The following is a 27,722-nucleotide window of genomic DNA, read 5'->3' as shown; positions in this document are numbered from 1 at the left end:
TGTGCAAGGCTGCTGGTTCAGTCAGCAATGTGCACACACACACACAGGCATGCACAGATTATAGAAAAAATATCCACATGGTCCTTAAATGTAATAGCAAGCATCCTTAAGAGGAGGGTACAAGGAAATTAGAAGCCAAAAATTCAATGAAATAATAAAAGCAGAGATTGTAGTGATTGAACAAACCAAGAAATGCCACCAGATAACCAAAGTGGAAAGCAAAAAGGTTATATTCTCCTTTGGATTGTCCAGGAAGGAACAAGTCTTATCAACACCTTGAATTTAGCCTTGTAAGACAATTCAGAGTCCTAGCCTTCAGAACTGTAAAGCCATTGAGTTTCTAGTCATTTGTTACAATGCTAAGATAAAGCTCTTTATGAAAGAGTCCTGAAGGACACCAGTATTTCAGGGAGGGAGCTACAAAGTAGGGTTTTTTGTTTTTGTCTGTGACCACAACCAGTGACATGAAACAGATCAACTTCAGCTTTACAATATGACTTTGGGTGAGTTAGTTAAACTATGTATCTAGGTACTTTTTTTCATTTCATTTTCTTTATTTATTTTGAGAAACTCTTTTTTTTTTAATACAGGGTTTCTCTGTGTCGCTTTGTTGTCTGCCATGGAACTAGCTTTTATAGACCAGGCTGGCCTCAAATTCACAGAGATCCTCCTGCCTCTGCCTCCCGAGTGCTGGGATTAAAGGTGTGTGCCACCACTGCCTGGCTATTTTGAGATACTCTTATGTAGCCCAGGCTTGCCTTGAGTTGACCATCCTCTTATCTCAGTCTTCTGAGTCCTGGGATCACATGATCACCATACCTGACTTATATCTAGATTTTTCTATCTTAAAATTGGGAAAACATTAGTACATAGTACATAGCTTAAAGGGATTTTGTGTGGGTTACTTAATAATTGTGATAACAATGCTAAATTTCCTCATGGTTTCTATCCTTTGTGATTTCTTTATAATGGTGTGTGTTATATGCGCATACACATGTATGTATGCATACATGCATGCCTGCTTGTGTGTGTGTGTGTGTGTGTGTGTGTGTGTGTGCTGGAGATCAAATCCTTGGCCTTGGTTATGCTAAAAAAAAATGCTCAACTACCAACTACATCCCAAGCCCTCTATGGGATTTTTAGGCAGCATTAATCTGAAGTTATTAACTGATTACAATGTTAGTGAGGAATTATCTCTTCCTAGGAATCCTAACATTAACTACTTTTCAAATACTTGACTGCTTTCTAATTTTCCAACAGAAGATTCTAAAATAGTGAGCAGGAGCTGTAAAAGGGTTAATGCTGATGCAAAGCTGGAGCTAGTGTAGTGCTAAATAAACAGCTTTCGCCGGGCAGTGGTGGTGCACGCCTTTAATCCCAGCACTCAGGAGGCAGAGAGAGGCGGATCTTTGTGAGTTTGAGGCCAGCCTAGCCTACAGAGCTAGTTCCAAGACAGGCTCCAAAGCTACAGAGAAACCCTGTATTGAAAAAACAAAACAAACAAACAAACAAACAAACAAACAGCTTTCAACCCTTTCTAAACAATTCTCCCTGCCCAGGCAGACAAAATGGCTAATATTGTTGTACTTCAGAGTTTGAAAGACACTGTATCAGAAGTTGGGAACTCATAAATCACAATACAGACCATTTCCACCTTTCATGAAAAGAGTAGCCGGGGTGGTTGCTGGGGTTTCTAGGGTAAGAAGAAGGCTGGTGTTAGGACGGGAACAAGAACATAAATTAAAGCCCTTTGCGGGATGAGGAGGAATGATTTAAGGGATGGAGGCACAAATTCTAGCTATAAGGAAGTGTTATCACTTGTAGCTCTTCAGACTGGCAAACGTGGGATGATTGGCAGGGTTGTGTGGATAGGGTTAGGTGCACAGGGAAAAGGTGAAAGGTTGAATGGTTAGGAGCAAGGCACCACCTGTCCATACAAATAGGAGAACTGTCCCTTAGTTCTGTCAATAAAACAGTGAAGAAATGAAGAGGGTGAAGAGAGAAGAAAGACTGGAGAAAAGGATGAGTTAAGAGATTAAAAGTGGAGTGAAAGACTTAAAGATTTAAGAAGAGCACATCATAAGTGGCCTTTAGACATAAAGCAAAGAAAGCCAGCCTACAGTTCACAATCCCAGAGGACCTAGACAGCAATGGGGACCATAAGAGAGACATACATGGATCTAATCTACATGGGAAGTAGAAAAAGACAAGATCTCTTGAGTAAATTGTGGGCGTGGGGACAATGGGAGAGGGATTAAGGGAGGGGAGAGGCAGGGAGGGGAGCAGAGAAAAATGTAGAGCTCAATAAAATCAATAAAAAAATTTAAGAACCAGGCAGTGGTGGTGCACACCTTTAATCCCAGCACTAGGGAGGCAAAAGTAGTGTGATCTCAGTGAGTTTGAGGTCAGCCTGGTCTCTAAAGCGAGTTCCAGGACAGCTGTACACAGAGAAACTCTGCCTCAAAAAACCAAAAAACAAACAAACAAACAAAAAACTAAGAAAAATGCCCACCCTGGTGGTGTATTCCTGTAGTCCCAGGAATTTGGAGGCTGAGGCAAGATAATAATCAACTTGTGCTACATAGTGAGTTTCTGGCCAACTTGTATGACATAGCATAACCCTATCTCAAAAACAATTAAGAAATTTAATGTAATGTTAGAAATAGAGTCTCAAAAGTCATTTTATCCTCTTTAGTCATGATTTTTCTTGTATTAATAAGGGATTGCTTTGAAAGCCTCTGCTTGTGTTTCTTAGCCTTCTCTTTGGTATTTCATCTTAATTTTAACCTTGTGATAATGCTGGTGTGAGATTTTCCTGTTGGCCATTATTTTTTTCACTTCTTTACCTTGTGATTCTCATCACATCTGTATTTTAAGAGTTTTCCTAATTTTTACAGTAAAATCATATATACGTACAATTATGCATATTAATATACATATATGCAAATCTCTATCAAAATATATTTATACATTACATATATGAAAGTTAGAAAAAATGTGCATGAAGAGCTTAATAATGGCAGCTTTTGCCTTTAGGGGCAGGCTCGTGGGAGTTTTCAATTTTCTTTTTGTATGTGTACATGTGTGTAGCCGTGTTATCCTCTGTAAATCAGGATGGCCTCTAACTCACAGAGGCCCACCTGCCTCTGCCTCCTGAGTGCTGGGATTAAAGGCATGCACCACCATCATCTGGCCTTTATTTTGTTTATTTTGTATATATGTGTTTTTCTTTTCTTCCAAGTGCTTTATAACCATGTCATAAAATTAGTAAAGAATTTTAAACGAAACAAAAAAAGCAATAGGTAACTTGGCTTATAAAGCAGTAAGAGATCTTTAGTGAGTGAAAACCTTTAAATAACATAATAAACTTAATGTCTTAATTGCATGTTCAGTTTATGAATGCAAACTAAGCAGTTAATACATAGTCATTTTACTGTCAGTCTCATGTTCCATCCCTGGCCCACAGAAAACCTCAATCCTTGAAGATTTCCTTCAGTTATTGACAAAAACAATATCTAAGACATGTACACTTATTTTGGATTTTCAAGAGACAAGGTTTCTCAGTGTAACCCTGGCTGTTCTGGATCTTACTCTTAGACCAAGCTGGCCTCGAACTCACAGAGATCCACCTGCCTCTACCTCCTGAGAGCTGGGATTAAAGGTGTGCACCACCACCACCTAATTAAAATATATACTTTAAAGATGAGTTTCTCACCAGGAGGCGGCGACACACGCCTTTAATCCCAGCACTCAGGAAGCAGAGGCAGGCAGATCTCTGCGTGTTTGAGGCCAGCCTACCCTACAGAGCTAGTTCCAGGACAACTAGGGCTATTTCACAGAGAAACACTGTCTCAAAAAACAAAAAAATACCCCCCCCCCACAAGTGAAACAACAACAACAACAACAAAAGGAGATCGGGGATACCAATCAGAAAAGGTCATACCTTCACTGTTTGCTGATGATATGATATTTTACATAAGTGACCCCAAAATTTCTAGCAGGGAACTCTTACAACTCATAAACACCTTTAGTAATGCCTTTATATAGATGATAAACAGTCTGAGAAAGAAATCAGAGAAACATACCCTTCACAATAGCCACAAATAACATAAAATATCTTGTGGTAACTCTAACCAAACAAGTGAAAGACCTGTATGACAAGAACTTTAAATCTTTGAAGAAAGAAATTGAAGAAGACACCAGAAAATGCAAAGATCTCCCATGTTCTTGGGTAAATAGAATTAACATAGTACAAATGACAATCTGATCAAAAGCAAACTACAGATTCAATGCAATGCCCATCAAAATCCCAGAAAAATTCTTCACAGATTTTGAAAGAAAAATACTCAACTTCATATGGAAAAGCAAAAAACCCAGGATAGCCAAAACAATCCTGTACAGTAAAGGAACTTCTGGAGTCATCACAATCCCTGACTTCAAACTCTACTACAGAGCTACAGTACTGAAAACAGCCTGGTATTGGCATAAGAACAGACAGGAGGACCAATGGAATTGAATAGAAGACCTGGATATCAAGCCAAACACATATGAACACTTGATTTTTGACAAAGAAGCAAAAAATATCAAATGGAAAAAAGAAAGCATATTTAATAAATGGTGCTGGCATAACTGGATATCAACATGTAGAAGAATGAAAATAGATCCATATCTATCGCCATGCACAAAACTCCAGCTCAAATGGATCAAAGACCCCAACATAAAACCAACCACACTGAACCTCATAGAAGAGAAAGTGGGAAGTACACTTGAACACATTGGCACAGGAGACCACTTCCTAAATTTAACTCCAGGAGTAGTGTTTACAGGCTTGCTCTCCAGTATGATTTCTTATACTATCTAGGACAACCATCCCAGGAGTGGCACCTCCCACAGTGAGCTGGGCCTTCCCACATCCATCAAGAAAATGCCAAGAAAACTGGCTGTACATGCCAATCTAATGGAGGCTTTTCTTTAATTGGGCTTTTCTTCTTCCCAGCTGGTCCTAGCTTGTGTCAAGTGGGCATAAAAAAACTAGCCAGAATAACTTCTCTTAGGCATATAAATTTTTAAATGTATTGAGTTCAATCTGACAATGTGAGAGATATTATTAGTCTTAGTTTTCTGTTTTATTATATTTTATCTTATCTGAATATCAGAATTATCAGAATAATGTAAATCACTTGGGAATGCTTCTCTCTTCTGCTTTTTATTAATAAAATTTTCTAATGATAAATTTATCAGCTCAGACTGGCAGTGATGACACATGCCTGCACTTGGGAGGCAGAGACAGGCAGATCCCTGTGAGTTGAGGGCAGCCTGGTCTACACAGTGAGTTCCAGGACAGCCAGAGTTATACAGAGAAACCCTATCTTAAAAAAAAGAAATTAGTTCAAATAACATATTAAAATTTAAGTATTATTTCAATATTCAAAGTCAGAAATTTAACATTGGTTTCATCAGGTCAAAACCAAACCAAACAACAACAACAAAACCATTGTGAGGCTGATACCCTGTTTCATTGATGTTTGTCACATGAAGGCCATTCTCAGTTTCCAGAAGCCACACTTCTTGTTTCATGATATGTTTTTTAAATATTTTATTTATTTATTTATTTATTTATTTATTTATTTATTTATTTATTATGTATACAATACTCTGTCTGTGTGTATGCCTGCAGGCCGGAAGAGGGCACCAGACCCCTTTACAGATGATTGTGAGCCACCATGTGGTTGCTGGGAATTGAACTCAGGACCTTTGGAAGAGCAGGCAATGCTCTTAACCTCTGAGCCATCTCTCCAGCCCTCATGATATGTTTTTTAACTCAAAAAATGGTTGCTCATGTCCTCCCACTTTGAAAATCTCCTTTCTTCCATCTCATCTCTGGATCTAGAAAATGTCTCTACTGCTCCAAATAGGATTGAGCTGGCCTGAATAGTCTAAGGGAGTCACCTCACCCATAGATTTAAACTCTTCATCGGATATACATAAATTCCTTTTGAATACAGTGTAATGTATTCACTCAACACAGTGATTCGATATGACTCTTTTGAAGATCCTTATTCTGCTACTAAATCTACTTTCTGGAAGAGACTGTGTATGACTGGTGCTATGTCTTCTCAAGTGTTTGGTAAAATTGGATGTTTAAACCATCTGAGCCTGAGGTTTTGTTGCAGGATAGATAGTAAACTATTTTGAAACATACTTATATAGGGCTATTCAGATTATTCCATCTAGGGTGGTGTGAAACTGGACAATAGTGACCTTCAAGTTAAATATGTCTTTCCCTTTTATTACTCTATATTTCCATTGATTTCAAATGACTTTTTATTTCAGTTGCTTTATTTTTCACATGTAAAAACTTCAGGAGTACTTAATGTTTATACCATCTATTTCCATTAATAATTTTAACTTGTTTATCAAGAGTGGTGGCCCACTCTCAGCCTGATGGCTGCCATCATGGACACAAGTCGTTTACAGCCCATCAAGCTCGCTAGGGTAACCAAAGTGCTGGGCAGGACCAGTTTGCAGGAACAGTGTATGCAGGTATGTATGGAATTTATGGATGACACCATCTGCTTTATCACCTGAAGCGTCAAAGGTCCCATTCGAGAAGGAGATGTGCTCACTCTGTTGGAGTCAGGAAGGGAGGCTCAGAGGTTGCGCTGACATTCCTGCTGGGTCCTGAGTATCCGCCACTTGGCCCATGATGACCTGCAACTATTAAATAAAACATTTGTATTGTTTAAAAAAAAGAGTAGTGGCCCTTTTGAGCATTTTTCAAGTAGCTGATTTATGTCAGTATTTGAGTCAGACAATCGTTCGTATGCATTGATTGCCTTGCCCATGATTTTTTTTATTGATTTTTATTGAGCTCTACATTTTCTCTGCTCCTCTCCCTGCCTCTCCCCTCCCCTTCAACCCTCTCCCAAGGTCCCCATGCTCCCAGTTTACTCAGGAGATCTTGTCTTTTTCTATTTCCCATGTAGATTAGATCCATGTATGTCTCTCTTAGTATCCTCATTGTTGTCTAAGTTCTCTGGGACTGTGATTTGTGGTCTGGTTTTCTTTGCTTTATGTTTAAAAACCACTTATGAGAGAGTACATGTGATAATTGTCTTTCCGTGTCTGGGTTACCTCACTCAAAATAATGTTTTCTAGCTCCATCCATTTTCCTGCAAAATTCAAGCTGTTGTTATTTTTTTTCTGTTGTGTAGTAAGTACTTTATTGTGTAAATGTACACATTTTCCTTATTCATTCTTCAATCAAGGGGCATTTAGGTCGTTTCCCATGATTGTTTTTTATATGTAGAGAAATATAGAGATTTTTAGTTAATATTTCAAATACTATGAGTTATAAGACTTATTAATTGATGCTTCGTTTTCTAGTATACTTCCCCAGTACACCTACCATTTACTATTTATTTTCTAAAGATCTCATATATCTATTGGCACCACACATTATGCCAAGTTTTTCAGTCATGTTAAATGTTAGACAATGTTGGCATATACTTATTCCATGATAGTTAGAATCAGTATAAATTTGTTTATTTTCTTTGATTTAAAGGAAAATAACAGATGTCCAAAGGAATTGTCAAGAGAAGATAGAGAATTTTCTCCTAAGTTTTAGAGAGTATATTACCAGGGACTGAAGAGATTGAAGAGATGACTTAGTTGGTAAAACATTGGTTGTGCAAATGTGAGGGCCTGAGTTTGATCCCTAGGATCCACAGAAAGCCAGTAGTGGTAGCCTGTGTCTATAATCCTAGCATTACTATAGTGAAATACGAGTCAACAGCAGGAGAATTATTAGAAGTTCACAGGCAAACAAATAAAAGGCAAGACACTGTGTTGTTTACATTTTCGCCTTCCATCATTCTTTCTTTCCTTCCTTCCTCCTTTCCTTTCTTCTTCTTTCCTTCCTTCTTTCCTTCCCTCCTTGCTTTCTTTGTTTTGAGATAGAATTCCTCTGTAGATTATGTTTAAATATTAAATATTTTAAATATTATGGATAAAAGAATAGGTTTCTAATTTTTTTCCATACATAAAGTTAGTAAACACAAGTAATGGATTTTGTTATGGTATCCTTATACACACTTTCTTCATATCTGCTCTCCGCTGTCAGCTTGTCCCTTGTTGTTGAAAGCACTCTTGTCAAAATAGTCTCCTTTCTGTTTTCATGTCACAATATCCCATTTCAATCATTCAATATTTTTTCTTCCCCTCTTATGAACCACTTCTAGCTGCCGGATCTACAGAGATACACATACACACAATGCACATATACATGCACACATGTGCCAACAACCTAAAGAAAATTTATTTATTTTTATTTATTTATGTATTTTTTTCAAGCCAGGGATAAGAATTCAGGGCAGTTAATACCTTGATTTTAGTCTTACAAGGCTTTAGAAAGATAATCAATCTCATTCAAACTACTGACCTATGGTACTATAAAATGAGTTGTTTTTATAACTTATAACTGTAAAAATGTGAAAATATTAAATCACACATACACACATCTAGTGATAGATCTTTAGTGAGTAAAACTCTTCAAAACATATTTTCCTATGTAATCATAACAAAACTGTTAAGATGATAAAATTAAGATTGAATTAACAGCTGGGCATGCTGGCAAACACCTGTACTCTCAACACTTGAGAGCTCTGAAAGATTAGAAATTTAAGGCCATTCTTGGATACATAGTAATTATGAGAGCAGTCTGGATTATGTGAGACACCATCTGAAATAAAAAAGTCAATAATTTTAAGAAAGAAAATTAGTACTGATACATTAAACTCCATCTAAACTAAGACATGGACCCCAATAAGGTTTCATCAGTTATTTTAACCAGATCCTTTTATGAAGCAAAGGTTCTGTTGAGAATGACCTGTTGAATTTACTGGTCACACATTCCTGTTATTCTATAGAATTGTTTTCTTTTGTTCTCATGGACTTAGAGTCATTTGTTTTCTGTGATGTCATTTTGCAATACACATACACACACACACACACACACACACACACACACACACACACACACACACATATATATATATATATATATATATATATATATATATATATATAACTTTTTGAGAATTCCATGCAGAGCAGAGTCTTTGGGACATATTCACTCATATCCCCAGGCTTTCCCATTACCATCCTCTCAACTCTCCCATCCCTTCCCACTCAACTTTGAAAAGACTCCTTTTTTGAGTAGCATCATCTTCATTTTAATTTGCCTGATATTTTCTCTTAGATGGATTTAGTTTTGTTTTATTTTATTTTATTTGGTTTTTCAAGACAGGGTTTCTTGGTAACTTTAGAGCCTGTCCTAGAACTAGCTCTTGTAGGCCAAGCTGGCCTCAAACTCACAGAGATCTGCCCACCTCTGCTTCTTGAGTGTTGGGATTAAAGGCATGCACCACCACTACCCAGCTGATGGATTTAGATTATACATATTTGGTATAACCATCATAATAGTGATTGTTATGGTTTAAGTAAAATGCTGCAGGTTCCCCGAGGGGCACAGCAGCAGAAATGCTGCAGGTCCCTAAGTTGCAGCAGTGGGCCATGAGACCACACTGCAGGTCCCTGAGAAGTGGCAGGCAGTGGGTAACAGGTTCCAAGACCATGGTGGGCCATGAAGGCAGCCGAGTTTTATGCAAGGAGCCCCTGAGTGGCCCATGGGCCACTAGGGGCAGCGAGTCTTAGGCATGGAGCTGCATGGTGGGTAAGAGACCAAGACAGGTAGGCATGCCATGCAAAGGAAGTGGGTATTTATTTAGTGGGTTATGGAGAGGTAAGGGAACAGGGGAGATGGGGAAAGAACAGAGAGAGAGGGGGGGAGAGGAGAGGAGCCACAGCAGGCAGGAAGAAATATCTGTCTGTCTCAGTGAACAGGGAATGGAGTGGGTGGGGCTTGTCTCTTAAAGGGACAGGACAGACCATTACAGTGTTCTTGCAGTGTTCTCTTTCCATCCTTTTGGGTAGCTTACAATTTGTGTTATTATTTACCCATATCATTTTTTGTCACTTATTTAAGGTGGTGACTTCTATAGACAATTCAAGCACACCTTTCCCCTTGAAACTAACTATTTTATGGGATGTTATTTTGAAGCAATTTAAATTACACTCTTGTATTTATTTACTTCAATAAAAACTCATATTTTCCTATCTTAGTTCAACAGTTTATGCTACATTTCATCATTATTTATTTTGGTGTTCACTTTGTCTTCTATTTGTTTTTTTTTTTTTTGATCCTGTTATGCTTCTTTTTACAGCCTTTTGGTATGCCCCCAGCATTTGCTTGAGTGCTTTAATTTCTGGAACAGTGAGTCAGTCCAGGCTCACTATGTTCTCTTCCTATCTCACCCACACAATAAACATTTAACCAAAGAGTCCCCATTCTTTTATTGAATAATGATATTTAAAGGACAAGATATGGGCAGTAGAAGCTTTTTTTTTTTGCTGCTGGGGTGTTGTAGCTCTTCCAGTGGAGAGAATTAGGCAGTATTTATATGCCAATATAAGTTGGAGAATGCTCCCAAATTTAAAACCTTTCCAGTATCAACTCTGATGTCACAACTCTGATGATTCAATGTACAAAAGTTCTGTTTCATGTAGGAAGATGCTGGAAGCAATATATTTAATATATTTAATAACCTTCAAGCTATGTGAAATAAGTGAGGCTTTGTGTTTAAGACTGGGTACTACTCACACAATATCTCTACATATACATAATTATTACTAAAGCTGAAGAAATGCAAAATCCAAAACATTTCTGGTCTTAAGCACTTTGAATAAATGATACTTAACTTTTCACACAGAAAAAGACATAGTTATTCACTGTGTATATATTTACACAGATATACCTATATTTCTACCACTGTATACAGTGAAAACCATAACTTTGTATTGAAAGCTCAATGCAATCTAAGGCCATGTAGCATTTTAATTTTTCCTTTACTGTATTTGTAACTCCTTCATATGACAATGAGACCCTTGGTTCCCATTATCGTTAAAATAGTTCTCTACTTGATCAATCTCTCTATATGTAAGCAACCTCTCACTTGCTGTGGTTCCTGGCCTCCTGATCTGTTGAGAAGCCCCTCCACCATCTCTCAGTCCCCAATCTACAATCCACCGTGGCAACCTAAGATGGCTGAGTTATGTACTCCATACTCGCCTCTTCTTCACGTGACTGCTAAACATACACCTTCCTCACATTTGCAATGGCCTTTTACATGTACCAGCTTTTATTTGCCTTGCTTTGTTTGTTTATTTTGAGACACTATGTAGCCTGACTTGGCACAGATTCCTTAGTTCTCCTACCCAAGGCTTTGGAGTATTGCAAGCCATGTGTGTACTGCCATATCCAGTTGTCACATGCCAGACCCTAAAATCTTGCTTTGTTTTACCACACACCATTTCCATGTAGATTCCCTGTTCAACCAACTAGAATTCATTTTTCCTCATTTGACTGTTTCCTGTGTAGGAGGCTCCTTAGAAATCTTAGATTCTGACACCCTACAACCAAACACAATCCCAACATTGATGCCTTCCTAACCTTTGTCAGGTGTGCCTAGTTCTCTCCCCTCTTCTGATAAAGACTTGACTTCCCCATCTGATAGTCTATCTGAATTGTTCAGGAAGAAAAAGGAAAGATAGGAGCCAGGCAGTGGTGGTGTACGCCTTTAACCCGAGCACTTGGGAGGCAGAGGTAGGGGATCTCTGTGAGTTTGCAGGTCAGCCTGGTCTACAAGAGCTAGTTTCAGGACAGGCTCCAAAGCTACAGAGAAACCCTGTCTTGAAAAACAAAACAAAACAAAACAAAGAAGAAAGAAAGAGAAAAGGAAAGATAAGAACGAAAGGAAAACAATGAAACAAAGCAAACAGGCAGTCGTGCTTTACATTGGAACCACGTGACAGTATTTTTCAACTAAAAGTGTAAACGTTAGTTTTAAATCAAACTCAAAGGCAGATTTAGCTTATGCGCTATCAAATTGCTCAGAAAATTGCCGTTGACAATAAAGCAATCACACCACCTTCATAGTCAACCGAGAACATTCTTTGTGAAATAACTCCACTAAATGATGCTAAGGCTGCTGCTTCTCAATACATGGAAGCAGAGCCAGCAGCAGAGAAGTCAATAAAATCTGTGTTGCTGCCATTGTGGGAAAACAAAAGGTATATTCATGAGACAGCAAATAGCTCCTCCCAAGCTTCTAAGATTTCTGAAGACATAATAATTCAACTCTATAGACGCCACAAAAACACAGTAAGAATGGCCACCTACTTTAGCAAGTAAAGAGAGATAGGCACCCCCAAACATAGATACAGGCAACAAAATAGCTCCTTTGCTAAAGGATACAGAAATAGGTGAAGATTATATATGCTGTGCACCAATGACAGAAATAAGGGCATCAGTTCTTGCTGGTGTGCTTTCTTATGCTGTGCCACCAGGGCATCAAAGACAGAGAGGGATGAAATGAGCACTACATGGAATTAGGAGAAAGATAAAACCATTAAAAAGAATAGGGCAGAAGGAAGTCTGGCTCATAATACTCTCTATTTATAACCCTACTGGCCCCACCATCCTATCCATATTATCTCTTCTCTCCATTGATGGGTGGCAGACTCTCTGATGTTTTTGAAGATCAAAAAAAATTGGCCCAATGATACTGTGCAAGAGAAACCATTTGCGCTCTTCCCTCCCAATTTCCCTGAGACAAACTCATTTCCTCATGAATTTATAAGTAGGATAAAATTTGAAAACCAAAATACAGCTGGGTGTTGGTAGCACATACCTTTAATCCCAGCACTTGGGAGGCAGAGGCAGGCAGATTTCTGAATTCGAGGTGAGAGCAAGATCCAGGACAGCCAGGGCTTCATAGAGAAACCCTGCCTCAAAAAACAAACAAACAAGAGTGCCTTCCATATGAGATGAATCACCAGCCTTTTGATATGTATGGAAGACAAGACTTTACCTACTTTAGTTTTATTTTTAATCCAGATCCCAAAAGAGTTGCTGTCATTTGTAAAGGAGATAAAGCAATGAAAAAAGATCTTGCAAATAATTGGAATTGATGCTGATTCTGTCATCTGTAGACAATCATCCACTTCAAAACTACAAAAACATTTGCAAGACCAATATTTTCGAGGTTTCAAAGAAGATTTATAGTGAGAAATATTGGTAATTCACGTGTATCCTTACTTGAAGTAGGAACAGAAATCCCTTCCTTCTTTCTTTTTTTGGTTTTTTGAGACAGGGTTTCTCAGTAGCTATGGAGCCTGTCCTGGAACTCACTCTGTAAGAGCAGGCTGACCTTGAACTCACAGAGATCAGCCTGCCTCTGCCTCTGCCTCTTGAGTGATGGGATTAAAGGTGTGCACTACCACTGCCCGGTGGGAGCAGAAATTTCTTACTTCAAACATTGGACAAAAGTTTCATGATCATTCTGGGTTCCTAGAACCTGACACCATCACAGATATTTAATTATATAAGTAGCTGTAGAAAAATCAAGGGATTGGGTAGCCAGCTACTTTGCCATCTGAATGAAGAACGGTTGGAAAGAGTACAGACTCTGCATTTGGGAGTCTTCTTCCCCTACAAAGGATGTATGCATTCTTTTCAACACACAACAAAGACTAGAGAGGAAATAGAGCTATTTTAATGCTATCATAGATCTTGATTGTGGTGGTCTTATGTAAGAGTAAGGACATTTTTGTAGAAATTACATGGAGATATATTACTAGATGCTTAATGGCTAAGAATCAAAAGTGATAAGCCCTAGCATAAATAGTACATGCACACTTATTTTTGAGATAGGATTTTGTTGTTGTTTTGAGGCAAGACTTCATTATACTGTCCAGGCAGGCCTCAGACTCTCTGTGTGACCTAGGCTGGTCTCAAATACTCAGTGATTCTATTTCAGTCTCCCAAATACTAGGATTGCAAGTGTCATACCATACCAGGCTATGTTATGCTTTTTCTGTATGTTTTGAGACATGGTCTTCCTTAGTAGTTCTGGTGGCCTGAAACTCACTATGTAGACCAGGTTAACCTTGAACTCATAGAGATCCTCCTGCCTCTGCCTTCAGAGTACTAGGATTATTGGATGCATACTTGACTTTAACTGCCCATTTCAAGAGAAAATGTATCTGTGAATAGCTGCAAATGCTACATAAGAGAATGTCAACTTTAGGGCCAGGTGCTGATGGTGCACACCTTTAATTCCAGCACTTGGGAGGCAGAGGCAGTCAGATCTCTGTGAGTTCGAGGACAGCCTGGTCTGCAGTGAGTACCAGGACAGTCTCGAAAGCCACAGAGAAACCCCGTCTCAAACAACAACAACAACAACAACAAAAACAAAACAAAACAAAACAAAAAAGAAAAGAATAAAATGAAAAAGAAAAGAGAGAGAGAATGTCAACTTTAAATCGGTTTGCAGACTTGAAAATACCCATATTAAATAAACAGAATCATATTTACCATGTAAGATTCTAGAATTTGCAAAACTTTCACTTTATAACAGCACATAAAAATCATGAGAAATATCCTAGGTTTTGGTTAAAAGACAGGAAAAGAACAACTTCCAAGCAGTTGTTTAAATATGCAGTAGAAATACAAGATTGTTATTGCATCCTACAAATTCTATTCCCCCAACACATTTGCTACACTGGCAACAATGTCAGCCTATCTGTGAGAATGGGTTCCGGGACTGTAGATAAGAAGCAGGAAGGAATGTAATGGAACTTTGTCAAGCATTTTTTCAGGTCAGAGACACTGCCTTTGTTTATTCCCTCTGCTGAAGAAACTCTACCGTCAGCTATCTGACTGCTTTCTCCCTCGCCTCTTTTAGGCATTTCTTCTTTAAACTCCTCTGATTTCTTCAGTAAGAATATGAGTTCCAAAAAGAGCAGAATTTCATTTCATTTTTCTCAGTATTGTAATTTTTAACACATAAGAGTGCACAAGGTATTATTAGTAGACACTATAATTTTAAGTTAATAAGCACAGCCAAATGTATAAATATCCATGCAAACAATAAGGATGATGAGTTCAATTTTTTCCAGTACAACAAGATTCTACTACTGATTTATTCAGCTGGTTATCTCCTGATTTATCTCACATAAATAAAGTACTACTAATTATATGTATATGCAAGAATCTAGAAACACAGTTAAGGGAATTTTGGAGTATACCTATCATGAATTATGTACTCGCTTACTTCCTAAATATGTCTGGAAACAGGACCAGAAGATGTACTTGAGTACTTGAGTGTTGTACGAGTACTTGAGTGTTGGTATTTCATCTGCATGTATATGTTCTATGTGCATGGAGTGACCAAGGATGCCAGAAGATGACTTAGAAACTACTGGAAGTTGGGTGGTGTTGGTGCGTGCCTTTAATCCCAGCACTCAGGAGGCAGAAGCAGGCAGATCCCTGTGAGTTTGAGGCCAGCCTGGTCTACAAGAGCTAGTTCCAGGACAGGCTCCAAAGCTACAGAAAAACCTTGTCTCGAAAAACCAAAAACAAACAAAACAAACAAACAAACAAACAAACAAAAAGAAGCTACTGGAATTATGTTACTGATGTTTGTGAGCTTCTGTGTGGGTGCTAGGATTCAAATCCACATATTTTGGGAGGTCAGTGCCCCCAAGATGTTATTCTTTTTCTTTTTTCTCTTTCTTTCTTCTCTCTCTCTCTCTCTCTCTCTCTCTCTCTCTCTCTCTCTCTCTCTCTCTCTCTCTCTCTCTTGTTTTTTGTTTGTTTGGTTTTGTTTTTTTCGTCTTGTAAAAAGATTAAAGGTGTGTGCCACCACCGCCCAGCTCATCTTGTTGTTCTTAATAATAAACTGGTCAATGAATATAAAGCATAGTTTGAAAAAATCTTGTGATGGCTATTCTCCTTAGGCTGGAAATGCTGTAAGTGACTCTTGAACTTCACATGGCCTTTTGCATTCAATAGTCATTCCAGAAGCTCAGGTAGGATAAAATGAGAAGTTTGAAAGGAAGATCTAGTTATTTTATTCTGTATCAGAAATGTCACAGTAGACAGAATAGTCCTAGATGGAATAATTCTGTCATTTGCTAACTGGTGCTATAATTCTCTGGCAAAAACAAGATGCATGTTGGCTAAATTCTGCTCAGTTTTTCTTCTGAATTAATGCTCATGAATTGCTTTTTCCAAGCTGTATTACACTTGTGAACTGTGAGCAAATCTGGGTACCAGTTTCATATCTCCCAAACGAAACTCCATCATTGTCCCTCAAACGCCATCCTTTTCCTCTAGATTCCAGTTGCATATAAACAACAAACAAAATCTTGATAGTTAGATGTTAAAAATGTTGGGGCTTCTTGTCTCTTTGGTCATCAAAGGATTGAATGAAACAGTTCCCACCTCTTCCTATTTGCATTAAACAAAACAATAGCGGAGTCATACTTATAATTTTATCCCATTAAATCGCTAAGATTGCAAAAAGTTTTAGAGAAGTTAGCCTATTTTGGCATGTACTTGTTACTAGTAAAGAGCTGGATAGGTGACCACTGATTTCTTGTTTGACTCGAGTTATTGAGAACTCCCAGTTCTGGAAAATAAAGGCCAGATATGAGCCACTAGTTGTTAGTGTAGATTCTCTCTTAATTTTAAAATCTGAGTAATTTTCAAATTATGTTCAAAGCCCTTTGATGAAGTGTAACCCTGCTAGTGGGGTCAGCTATTCAGGGTCCTCTGAAGGGGGCGCTATCTGAAAGAAACATGGGGGGAGAAAAGAACGAGACCAAGCTAGGTGCACTTGTCAAGGTCTCAGTTTATTGAAGCAGGCTTCTGTCTTAAGTAGTTTTTCTGCTGCACTTGGGCAGAGAAGGAGAGGAAAAGGGAAGGAGGGACTTGGCTGCACTTGGGCAGAGGGGGGAAACTTGGGCAGAGGGACTCAGCAGCTCCGGCAGCTTTGCAAGGTCAGTGGTTAGAACGTTAGCGATAAGCTACAGACAAGGGGGGCACTCTATGGTGCTTTTCGGACCTTGAGTCTCTAAGATTAGCACTCAATGTTTTAATTAACTTTGAGTTATGTCTCACGGTTAAACTTCAAGGCCCTGTGAGAAAGGAGAGGCCTGAAATGTCACGATTTTACTTCAAGGCCCTGAGAAAGAAGAGGCCTGATATGTCACGATTTTACTTCAAGGCCCTGAGAAAGAAGAGGCCTGATATGTCACAATTTTACTTCAAGGCCCTGAGAAAGAAGAGGCCTGATATGTCACGATTTTACTTCAAGGCCCTGAGAAAGAAGAGGCCTGAAATGTCACGATTTTACTTCAAGGCCCTGAGAAAGAAGAGGCCTGAAATGGCCCCTAACAATGAAGGCCCTTACTGTAACATGAAAATCAAGAACTGTGAAGGTTTTCCCCACACTGATAACCTAACTTAAATGTTATGGGCCCCAAATGATAAATGCAAAACCTAAGTCTCAGAAAATTACCCAAGAGCATACACCCAGAAACATCATACCTGGGAATCTAGCTTATATTGCTTATATTCTCAACTCTTAGATAAGACTGGGTTATTCAATCCTTGCTGTGTCATGCTCACACTCTGCCATGCATAAGTTGGGTTTCATTCAACAACATTTCTGAATACAATGGGATGTTGGAAATTAATGCCTGGTTCTAGGAGATGCATTAGTTGACTGATCCTCAAATCAGCATAACACAGGACAAGAAGACAATCTGTTGAATCGCTCAGCATTCCTTTTTGATTTGACAAATAAATTTTATCATGCATCAAAAGACGTATATTTGTGTATATGTGGTATGTGTGTGGGATCTGTGTTTGGATGTGTGTATGTGGTGTGTGCATGCAAATGTGCTGGTGTGTGCTCACTCAGATGAGTACATATGGAGGTCAGAGGAGGACAGAAAGACATCGGTTATCTTCACCACCCTCTGACTTATCCCTGTGAGACAACATCTTTCACTGAAATGGAAAGTTGGCCTATAGGCTGAGCCAGTGACCTCCCAAGATCTGCCTGTCTCCACCTCGCAAAGCAGGGCTATAGTCGTGTGTGTAGCCCTGCCTGGCTTTTTTTGTGGCTGCTGGGGATTCAAATTCAGGTTATGCTTTCACAGCAAGCCCTCTTACCCACTGAGCCACCTCTCTTTTTCTCTCTCTCTCTCTCTCTCTCTCTCTCTCTCTCTCTCTCTCTCTCTCTGTTTTTTTTCTAGAAAGAGTTTCTCTGTCTCTTTATAGATCAGGCTGGCCTCGAACTCACAGAGATTCACCTGCCTCTGCCTCCCAAATGCTGGGATTAAAGGCATGTGCCACCACTGCCTGGCAATTGAGCCATCTCTTGTTTATTTTTATTTATCTATATTTATTTATTTTGGTTTTATGAGACAGGGTTTCTCTGTAGCTTTGGAGGCTGTCCTGGAACTAGCTCTTGTAGACCAGGTTGGCCTAGAACTCACAGATATTTGCCTGCCTCTGCCTCCTGAGTGCTGGGATTAAAGGCATGCACCACCACTACCAGGCTGGCATCTCTTGTTTACATACGAAAGGCTTTACAGTTAGGCATGGTGGCCCATACCTTTAATCCCAGCACTCGGGAAGCAGAGGCAAGTGGATCTCTAAATTTGAAGCCAGCCTGGTCTATAAAGCTAGTTCCAAGACTGCTAGGGCTGTTAGACAGAGAAAACAACAAGAAGACATTTTTAATTAATATATTTTGTGTGTTGTGGAGGAGGGTACACACTCCTTGGTACAGTATGGAGGCCAGAGGACAACTCCTGGAGGTCCACTCTCCCCTTCCACTATGAGAACAACAGGGATAGATCTCAGGTCTTCAAGTTTGGTGGCCAGTACCTTTACCTGTTGAGCCATCTCCCAGGCCCCAACAGACTTTATACATAAATTGGCCTGTGGTGCACACTCTACTTTCTATTTATTTTTAATTATTGTGAGAGAAGCAAACTGGTATTTTTGTATGTTTGTTTTTGTTTCCAGACAGGTTTTCTCTGTGTAATCTTGCCTGTCCTGGAACTTGCCCTGTCAATCAGGATGACCTCGAACTCACAAAGACCTGCCTGTTTCTGCCTCCAGACTGCCGGGATTAAAGGTGTGTGAGTTCACCACCAGGACAGTGAACTATTTTATATATACTAAATTGTTCTTCTGGCTATCAATAAAATGCCCCTTTGGCATGTTTGTTTTAATTATAGACATAAAAGATAATTCACATAAATAAAGATCACCCAGTCAGTTAGTGTATTTAAAAAACTTGACCACCCAACTATGTAATTTGAGAATATTTTCATTACCCCAAGAAGAAACTTTATTCTCATTAGTAGTCATTCTTCATACCTGTTCCTCTCAGCCACTATCTACCACTCATTTTCCAATCATAGTGGACCTGTCTATGCTACACATTCTAGATACACAGAATCCTACAATTGTGTAGCCCTTTTGGTCTGGCTTTCTCCCTTAACATAATACTGACAAGGCCAGGCAGTGGTGGCGCATGCCTTTAATCCCAGCACTCGGGAGGCAGAGGCAGGCAAATATCTGTGAGTTCAAGGCCAGCCTGGTCTTGTAGACCAGGCTATACAAGTTCCAGGACAACTGGAACTGTTACACAGATACACCCTGTCTTGAAAAACAAACAAACAAAAATACTGACAAAGTTTATCCATGGTAGAATATTTATTACTACTTGTCATCTTGTTGAGTAACGGATTGTAGGGCTGTGACATGTTTTATTTATTGATTTCTCAGTTAAATGATGTTTGGGTGATTAACTTTTTTGGCTATTATAATACATGGTATTATGGTTGGGTAGAAATTTTGCTTGAACACATGTTTTTAATTCTCTTGATATCTTCAATTCATAGGGTAGCTGGGTGGTGGTGGCACATGCCTTTAATCCCAGCACTTGGGAAGCAAAGGCAGGCAGATCTCTGTGAATTAGTTTTGAGGCTAGTCTGGTCTACCAAGCAAGTTCCGGGACTGGCTCCATAGCTACTGAGAAACCCTGTTCCAAAGAACCAAAAAAAAAAAAAAATTCATAGAGTAGTTCTATGTATTTTTGGAAGGACCTTCTATAGCAACTGTATGATTACATGTTCTCACCAGCCAAGTATGATGGTTGCCCAACTCCACATTCTCATTCACAGTTATTAGTGCTTGTTGTAGTTTTATTTAATCTTGAGACTCTGGTTTACCACATAGTCCAGGAAGGCCTCCTCCATCTCACAGTTAGTTCTCCTATCTCCTGAGAACTGTGGTTACAGGCTTGCATATTGGCATCACACTTGCCTAATTGTTCTTCGCTTGTTTAACTTTTCCAAAGCTATTGCTCATCTTGTCTGATTGCACCAAATTCTGTCATTCACTTGGAAATGGTTAGGTCAATGCTCCAGGGTGATTCATGTTTCATATTGTTAATCAAACGAATAGAGGTATCCTTAGTAATTGTTTCCCCATGCTTTTCAAATGCAATTCCTAGTTCCTGATAATCTTTGCACACTTCCCTTGGTAAAGGAGCTGAGCAAGCCATTCTCATGAAGCCGTATTCATCTAATAATGATTATTATGGGAACGTTTTAAAAAGAGAAAAAAATGTATGAAAACATCATAGAGATTTCAGGAGATACCAGGGGCCATCCTTTGACCTTGAGTGCTGTAAAAACAAGATGTTTACCTTTGAGTTTTATACATACAAAACACTATTTGTAGATTATATGAATGATTATGTCAAAGTGGTGTGCAGCTACTAGAACTACCTAATAAATTCCAACAATGTATTAGGCTACAGTGCTAAACTGGAAACATCAAAAATTAGTAAGAGCCCCAGTATGGTGGTACACGTAATCCCAGCACTTGAGAGGAACAAACAGGTGGATCTTTGAGTCTCTGAGCTCCAGCACAGCCAGAGCTACATAGTGAGACCCTGTCCAAAAAAGAAAGAAATGCTATATATTTTATCACTAATCTGTACTTCAAAACAATCCCAGAAAAATTTTTGTAAATTTCTAACTATAAAATTTATAGGAAAATTTAAGAAACCGAAAATTCCAAGAAATTTTAATACTGAAGAACAAAGTAACAAGACCTTTCCTACCCGATCTTAGAAGTGACTGTAAGGCTTCAATAATTAAGATAGGAAATACAGAGAGAGCTCTCCACACATAAACACTGGCTTTTAGACAAATGTGTGCACCCAGTGAAAACAGACAAGTCTTTTCAACAAACAATGCCCTAGAAATTGGATAGTCACATGTCACAAAATGAATAACAGACTTTACAAGAGGTCATACACAAAAATAAACTTGAAATAGCTCATACACGGAAATGATGCCTAAGAGTATAAAACAATTAGAAGATAATTGTAGAGGGAAAAAAGAAACCAGACAAAATGAGTTTTGTAAATGTTCTTTTAAGTACTGAATAAACCACATTTTGAATCCAAACATTGATTCTTTTTTTTTTTCTTCCAAAATCTCTGCACTCATCCCTGTCCTTTTCACCACCCCAATGAAGGGGCCTCTGTTTTCCTTCCCTGGTGGAATTATGTTCTGATTACTCCCACATTCCTAACTTTAAAAAAAGAACAGGTTAAGTGGGGGTGATACAGGATTGCTGATTGGTGAGACAGGCTCAAGTGCTGGTTTTCAAAAGCACTGAAGGCACATTAACGAACTTCAATCTGCAAGCCTTTGTTAATTGTCCATAGCTTATCACTGTGCATTTTCTGGCCAGGCTATCATCTCTTTCCTCTAGGCAAATGAGAGATGATTACGGCTCCAAAACGTCCAAAACGATACAGGCAGGGAGGTAAACATGTTTTGAGTCATAAAGTAGCAAGTTTGATGAATAAATGGTATGAACAACAAGCATTGATTGTGTGTGATCATTGATTGTGTGCATGATCATTCATTCACACCTACTGGCAATCAGCAAATGCTGTAAAACTTTTCAAACAATGCTCATGTGCAGCCACTGGAGTGAGAAGACAAGCAAAGCCCCCTTGCTTGGGAATTGGTAAGACAGAAGGCTGTGGACACAGCTCTTCCACAAACTGGCTGTGCAGCCATTGGTAATTCGTTTTCCTGTCTAGTTTCCTTACCTGTGACTTCGAAGTCTGAACTGATTAAACGTCTCTGAAAGACCTGAAGCACAGAGAAACCACTTGAAGATTCCAGGCAAAGGCTCTCTAAAGAGAACATCAACAATCTAGTAATACGAATGGGACTGCATTGAATTAGTTTCTGAGCTGTGAAAGAACAACAGAGGCCAGAGAAACCCAAGTAGCAAGTATTTGCTAGCTAGTCACCTAATAGGACATTAATGTCCAGAACATACAAAGAGCTAAACACAAAAGTTGCTGGACTTGGCAGCAGAGTCCTGTAACACCCAGTACTTCTGAGGCTGAAGTAGGAGGATCCTAAGTTCAAGCCTTATTTGGGCTACAGAGTGAATTCAATGCCACCCTGGGCAGCTTAGTGATAACCTGTCTCAAAATTAAAAATAGAATGAGGTCTGGAGATCTAGTTCGCCAGTAAAGCACTTATACAGCATGCACAAGACCCTAGGTTCCGTTTTCCTTGTCTCTCTCTCTCTTCTTTCTCCCCTCCCCTCTCTCACGCTAATAATAAAAAAGAAACAAGAAAGTAGAAGGGTTATCTGGGATGAAGAACGGAATAGTATGAAGTGGGAAGGGATGAGAGATAAGTATGTGTGATGTACATGTATGAAACCCATTACTTGTAAAATAAATATACACTAATAAAAATAAATCCTTCTGTGCTCTGGTTATAATTCTTTGAAGTGCTGGGGAGTGAAGTCAAGGACTCATGCACACTAGAAAGTGATATACTACTAAGCTATTGTCTCAGCCCTTAGAAATACACTTTAAGGGGCTGGGGAAATGGGTGAGTAGTTAAGAGTACTTGCAGCTTTTGAAGAAGACCTGGGTTCAATTCCCAGCACCCACATGTGGCCCACAACCATTCGAAACTTCAGTCCCTTCACAAGCACCAGGCAAATACCCAGTGCACGTCCATATGTGCAGGCAAGAAACTCACACATTATTTAAGCAAACTCCTAAAAAATTTCAAAGAGGCAGGTAGTGGTGGCACACGCCTTTAATCCCAGCACTTGAGAGGCAGAGGCAGGTGGATCTTTGTGAGTTCAAGGCCAGCCTGCTCTACAGAGTGAGTGTTCCAGGACAGGCTCCAAAACTAGAAAAACCTTCTCTCCAAAAAATAAATAAATAAATAAATAAATATAAAAGATAAAAAGAAACACATTTTAAGGGTCTTTTTCTGGAGAAAAAACTGTCCAAACAATTATTTACACTTATGGGAGACAGTCTTAAATTTATGATGTTGGAAGGTAACCCAGCCAGGGCTTTACACACTAGGTAGAGTTCTACAACTAAATAAAACTTCAAACATCCAGACTCTGATTTTAATGGCTCTCCCCCTCCCCCGAGACAGGGTTCCTCTGTGTAGCCTTGGTTGTCCTGGAACTCACCCTATAGACCAGGCTGGCCACCACTACCTGGCTTTAACTGCTTTTTATGATGTCTAAACTTTTTTTCATGAGCCAAAATGGGTGATAATTCTTATTTTAAATAGTAATAGACTAAAGGGCCTAAAATTTTATTAAAAACTTTAAATTAGAGTATCTCCCTCCTTCCTGCCTTCTCTCCAACCCTTCCACCCCGACCACTCCTTCCCAAATTGATAGCCTCTTTTTTATTACAGTAATAAATTTTATATCCCAGTGTTCTAACTATTAAAGTGCTTGTTGGAGACATATAGCGTCATCTTTGTTAATTAATTCTTTGAATTTCCTCAGCTTGTGTCAATTACAAATTAAATGTTCGGCATCTCAGGTGGGCAGTGGTGGCGCACACCTTTAATCCCAGCACTTTTGAGACAGAGGCAGGCAGATCTCTGTGGGTGTGAGGCCAGCCTGGTCTACAGAGTGAGTTCCAGGACAGGCTCCAAAGCTACAGAGAAGCCCTGTCTCAAAAAACTAAAAAAAAAAAGTGTCTCAAAGAGAGAGTGCCACACAAATGTCCCAGGCTAAGTCACCTGGTAAGATCCACAGCACAGGGGCAGCCTGGGAGTCAGCGTCTCGCAGCTGCATGGCTATCACGTATAAACAGGACTATCAGACTGTACAGGCTGTAGTAAGAGTGAGGTCTGAGGTGTTGTAAAGTGGTGATAGGGTGAAGGTCACTCAAGATGGAGATTTTCTTTAGCCACACTTGGGCTCGCAGTGACTACCCCAGTTTGTCATAACCCCTACTGGGTTTTTTGTTTTTCAACACAGGGTTTCTCTGTAGCTTTGGAGCCTGTCCTAGAACTCAGAGACCTCCCAGCCTCTGTCTCCGGAGTGTTGGGATTAAAGGCCTGTGCCACTACCTACCGCCCAGCAAAAAAACAACCAGCCAAACAAAACAAAACAAAAAAACCCAAAACGAACCCTCTTCCCAGGGTGTTTCCAAAATGATACTAGGCACACACTTTTTGAAAACCTCTACAAATACATTGCTGGAGGTACGGCTTTTCCTTACTGATTAATTGGAAACATGATTAAAAAAAATAAGAAAAGAATTGCCATAAAGAAAAGAATCCACATAGCTGGCGGAGGAAATTTAACGACCAGGGTGAAAGAATAAGACTCAGCATATACTGCCTTTTAAATTGCTTTATTAATTTCAATTCATGAAAAAAAAGATTTCCTTCTAAACCGCATTAAATTGTCATGCTGATAGGAATGTTTAGAATTAAATGCAACAATAAAACATGTTTACGTGGATAGAAACAGTTAGGCGGAAACACCGAAAGTTTACAGAAAAAGTACCTCACTAAATACAAGCTTGTAAAACAGAGGCCACTTTATGAGCTCAGTGAAAAACTGCGTTTTTAAGGTATGAGGCAAAAGTCATAGTGATTGTCAGGTTCGGGTGTTTGGAAACGCCCGTAAGGCTTCATCTGTTGCTCCCTAGTCTTTCTCTTGACTTCCATCACCTGTCCTACAAACTTCCCAGCATCCTCTCCCCCTTCATTGTGATCAACACGTCTATTTGGTATGGCCCATCGAAAATTAGGCACAAGTCGCCTGACTAGTCCCATTCTGATATTTCCCCCAGGCTTCTTGTTTTTAACCTCTTCCAAGAGCTGCAATTCTTCTTCTTCACGTTGCTTGGAGGCCTTCTTTCCTGCGTGGTCTTTTTCATCGTTCTGCACAGCGAGATCTTTTAAGACCTGTTGCTCTTTGGACGCCATGATTCCTAGGAAACAAGAGATAGATAGGACTGCTTTCTCCGCAGACTGATCAGCTCATAGAACACAGACTCAGGCGTGGGCCTGGACCCCCCACCCCCACCCCAAAGTCTATCATTTCCCCTGCGAACCCATTTCCAAGGCTCCGGCACTTACAAAAATAGAAGACGGGAATGGAAGAAGAGGATAAAAAGTAGAGGGAAAAGTTGGGCTCTGGGATGTCGGACTCAGCTTTGCCCAGGTCCCCTTTCCCCCTCTCGGGCCTCCAGGCCTGTCCCAGCACCCACCTGGGCCTATCTTTGCCTTCTCCTGGGGGGCGATGCTCTCACCACCAGGTGCGCTGCGAAGCTGGGCTCCTGGGACCTGCGAACAAACCAGGCAGGAGGGGGGTCGGTGATGGGATGGGGGGACGCAGGGAGGGGAGAAGCGAGGTCCCGCGGCGCCTCCCAGGGTACCCCCGCCCCAGCCCAGGTTCTTCCCGCCGCCACGGCCGCGCCCGCCCCGCCCCGCCGACCAGCCCTGGGCACCGGAGCTGCTGGGGAGACGGCGGGGGAGCTGGGGGAAGCTGTCGCGGGGCGCAGGCTTCTGCTCCCCGAGGGTCTCGGCCCGGGCCCGCCCCCGTCAGGCCGGCCGCGCCGCGCGCACAGAAACGGCCACCTGCTGCCTCGGCCTGCGCTGCGACAGCGGGGCCGGGGTCGCCGCGCCCCGACGACGGGCTCCGCAGGCCAGGGCCGCCGCCTCCCTCACCTGCTCCTCCGGCTCCGGCTGTCCGCGCTGTCCGGACCCGCGCTCTGCGCCACCAACCGCGAGACTGGGAACAGGTGCCTCAGCCGGGGATGGCGGGCTGGAGGGAGTGAGCCGGGGCAGGTCCAGAGACCCGGAGAGGGGCGTGAGCCTGCGTGGGCCAGTCACGTGAGACCGCGTCACAAGCCAAGCCCCGCCCCGGCCCCGCCCTCCTCCTGCCCTGAGGGTCTTGCCTGGCAAAGTCCAGGCCCATTCCTCACCTGCTGGTCACGTTGCTGTCTTCAGCCTGGGCCCTGTCACTCTGAGCCCTGGGGCATTTCTTTGTCTGATAGAGATTGGCAGTGTGGGCTCCAAGGGCTGTTAGCCATTTCCCAGGTCTCTGGGGGATTGATTTTCCCTCTCCTCTGTTTTCAGGATGCCCCTCCTGAGTGCCCTCTCTGCTCCAAAACCTGGATTCTTGTCTCAGAATTCAAATGGAAGTAAGGGCTGGTGAGATAGTTCAGTGGCTAAAGTGCATATTGTGCAAGCGTGAGCATCCCCAGAACTCGAGTAAATACAAAACACGTGTAAACGTCTCCTGGAAAGCCAGTAATTCCAACTTCAGAAGGTGGAGAGGGATCCTGAGAGCAAGCTTGCTAGCTAGACTTAAGGGAGCTCTGGCTTTGACAGAGGCACCCAACCTCAATGAATAATGTAGAAGAGCAATGGAAAAAGATTTGTTTAGGCACAAGGTAAGCACACCATACACATACATGAAGAGTGAAGGAAAAAATAATTTAAATGGAGGAAAAAACAATAGTAAAAATTCATGCAATATTTAAAGGAAAAATAAAATTGTCACAGAAGTATTTATGACGCGCAAGATGTCAAAAACTTAAACACATACGACATCTGCTCCACCTACAGCACTTCAAATTGTAGTTTCTGCATTCGCAGAAATGCTGGAGAAAATGAAAGAAGGTGGTTTGTCCCTAATTTCTCCTCTTTTTTTTCTTTCTTTTTTCCCCAAACCCTGGTTTTTCTTAATACTTTATGTGTCTTGTTCCTCTTCTGAAATGAAGTTTATTTAGGAGTTTGTTTTTTTGAGATAGGGTTTCTCTGTGTAGCAGCCCTAGCTGTCCTAGGAACTCACTCAATAGACAAGGCTGGCCTCAATCCACTGGCCTCTGCTTCCCAAGTGCTGGGATCAAAGGCGTGTGCCATCAGCACTGCACAATAAAGTTTATTTTTACATTAAGTTTACATTTGATTTACTACTATGGCAAACTTCCAACTTATTAAAATTACAGAATAATACTGTACAAAGAAGTACTCAACACCTAGTTGCCAGTGTTCTCTTTATTCCTAGCTACTTCATGGACTTAGACATACTTCAAAGTCAGGGGCATATTTCTAAGATAAAGACTCTCTACCTGTAGTCACGGTTCCTTTAAACGCACACATGCTCATGCGCAGACACATATATTTATAAACATATCAAATTCCTAGTTGTTTTACGTTTTTAAAGCTTTGGTTTAGAAGCTAAAGAAGACTTGCATATTTTAGCCGGGCCGTTTGATTGTTTGCTCTATGTCCTAATTTGTAAAATCTATAATTCATACATTTCAATCTCCTCTTCGAGGAAACAGTCATTTGTAGGACATATCTTCACCACCTGCGCCTTGCGGTTACCATCCTCAACATTT

General features: G+C 40.4%; 1 protein-coding gene and 1 pseudogene across 2 annotated transcripts; one reads left to right on the top strand and one right to left on the bottom strand.

Annotated features, from left to right (window-relative positions):
- Positions 1-6,456: 6,456 nt before the first annotated feature.
- LOC119804157 lies at positions 6,457-6,666 on the top strand (annotated as a pseudogene).
- An 18,031-nt stretch (positions 6,667-24,697) lies between these two features.
- Positions 24,698-26,484, bottom strand: Bex4 (brain expressed X-linked 4). Of its 2 annotated transcripts, none has more exons than XM_038317135.1 (4): positions 26,298-26,484; positions 26,041-26,188; positions 25,581-25,656; positions 24,698-25,301 (listed from the first exon to the last, which is right to left on the bottom strand). In XM_038317135.1, the coding sequence occupies exon 4, from the start codon at positions 25,294-25,296 to the stop codon at positions 24,934-24,936; it is 363 nt and encodes a 120-aa protein (XP_038173063.1). In that variant the 5' UTR covers positions 25,297-25,301; positions 25,581-25,656; positions 26,041-26,188; positions 26,298-26,484; the 3' UTR covers positions 24,698-24,933. The 2 variants fall into 2 exon arrangements, with proteins under 2 accessions (XP_038173063.1, XP_038173064.1); XM_038317136.1 differs by having other exon boundaries at positions 26,041-26,137.
- Between the last annotated feature and the right edge of the window lie 1,238 nt (positions 26,485-27,722).

Source organism: Arvicola amphibius, chromosome X, assembly GCF_903992535.2.
Source record: "Arvicola amphibius chromosome X, mArvAmp1.2, whole genome shotgun sequence".
Lineage (NCBI taxonomy): Eukaryota > Metazoa > Chordata > Mammalia > Rodentia > Cricetidae > Arvicola > Arvicola amphibius.
The sequence above is the reverse complement of the archived record's forward strand: the minus strand, read 5'-3'. Positions and strand labels throughout refer to the sequence as shown.

Bases quoted from the DNA above. Each gene is read 5' to 3' on its own strand.
- Bex4 (XM_038317135.1), bottom strand. From the start codon at position 25,296: ATGGCGTCCAAAGAGCAACAGGTCTTAAAAGATCTCGCTGTGCAGAAC.